Source organism: Egretta garzetta, unplaced genomic scaffold (assembly GCF_000687185.1).
Source record: "Egretta garzetta isolate BGI_Z169 unplaced genomic scaffold, ASM68718v1 scaffold937, whole genome shotgun sequence".
NCBI classification, from domain to species: domain Eukaryota; kingdom Metazoa; phylum Chordata; class Aves; order Pelecaniformes; family Ardeidae; genus Egretta; species Egretta garzetta.
In genome coordinates, this window is record NW_009260283.1 from 41,311 (window position 1) to 41,619 (window position 309).

Genomic DNA, 309 nt, shown 5'->3' on the forward strand with positions numbered 1-309 from the left:
GGTGGCGGTGAGCGAGGCCCTGCGTGGGGCCAGGGCCCACCTCCCCGTGGACATCAACCCCCGGCAGCCGCGCAGGAACAGCTTCGAGGTGTCCCTGGTGAAGGAGGATGGCAGCAGTGAGTGCCAGGGCCCAGGGGGGTGGTGGGGGGGGCTCCCTGGCACCCCTGCCCCATCCTCCCTTGTCCTCCCCAGTTGTGGAGCTGTGGAGTGGCATCGGGAAGGGACCCCCCCGCAAGCTGAAGTTCCCCCAGCCGGAGGCTGTGGTGGAAGCCCTGAAGAGCAGCTTGGCATAGAGGCAGCAGCAGGGTG

At 69.3% G+C, this 309-nt stretch overlaps 1 protein-coding gene across 1 annotated transcript in view; it reads left to right on the forward strand.

Moving 5' to 3' along the window:
* TMX2 (thioredoxin related transmembrane protein 2) overlaps window positions 1-297 on the forward strand; it is a 3,230-nt gene extending 2,933 nt beyond the window's left edge. Inside the window, exons 7-8 of the mRNA XM_035897916.1 lie at window positions 3-116; window positions 193-297. Coding sequence (XP_035753809.1) covers window positions 3-116; window positions 193-293 — 215 coding nt within the window. The 3' untranslated portion in view covers window positions 294-297. The remainder of the gene's footprint in view (window positions 1-2; window positions 117-192) is intronic.
* The last annotated feature ends 12 nt before the right edge of the window (window positions 298-309 follow it).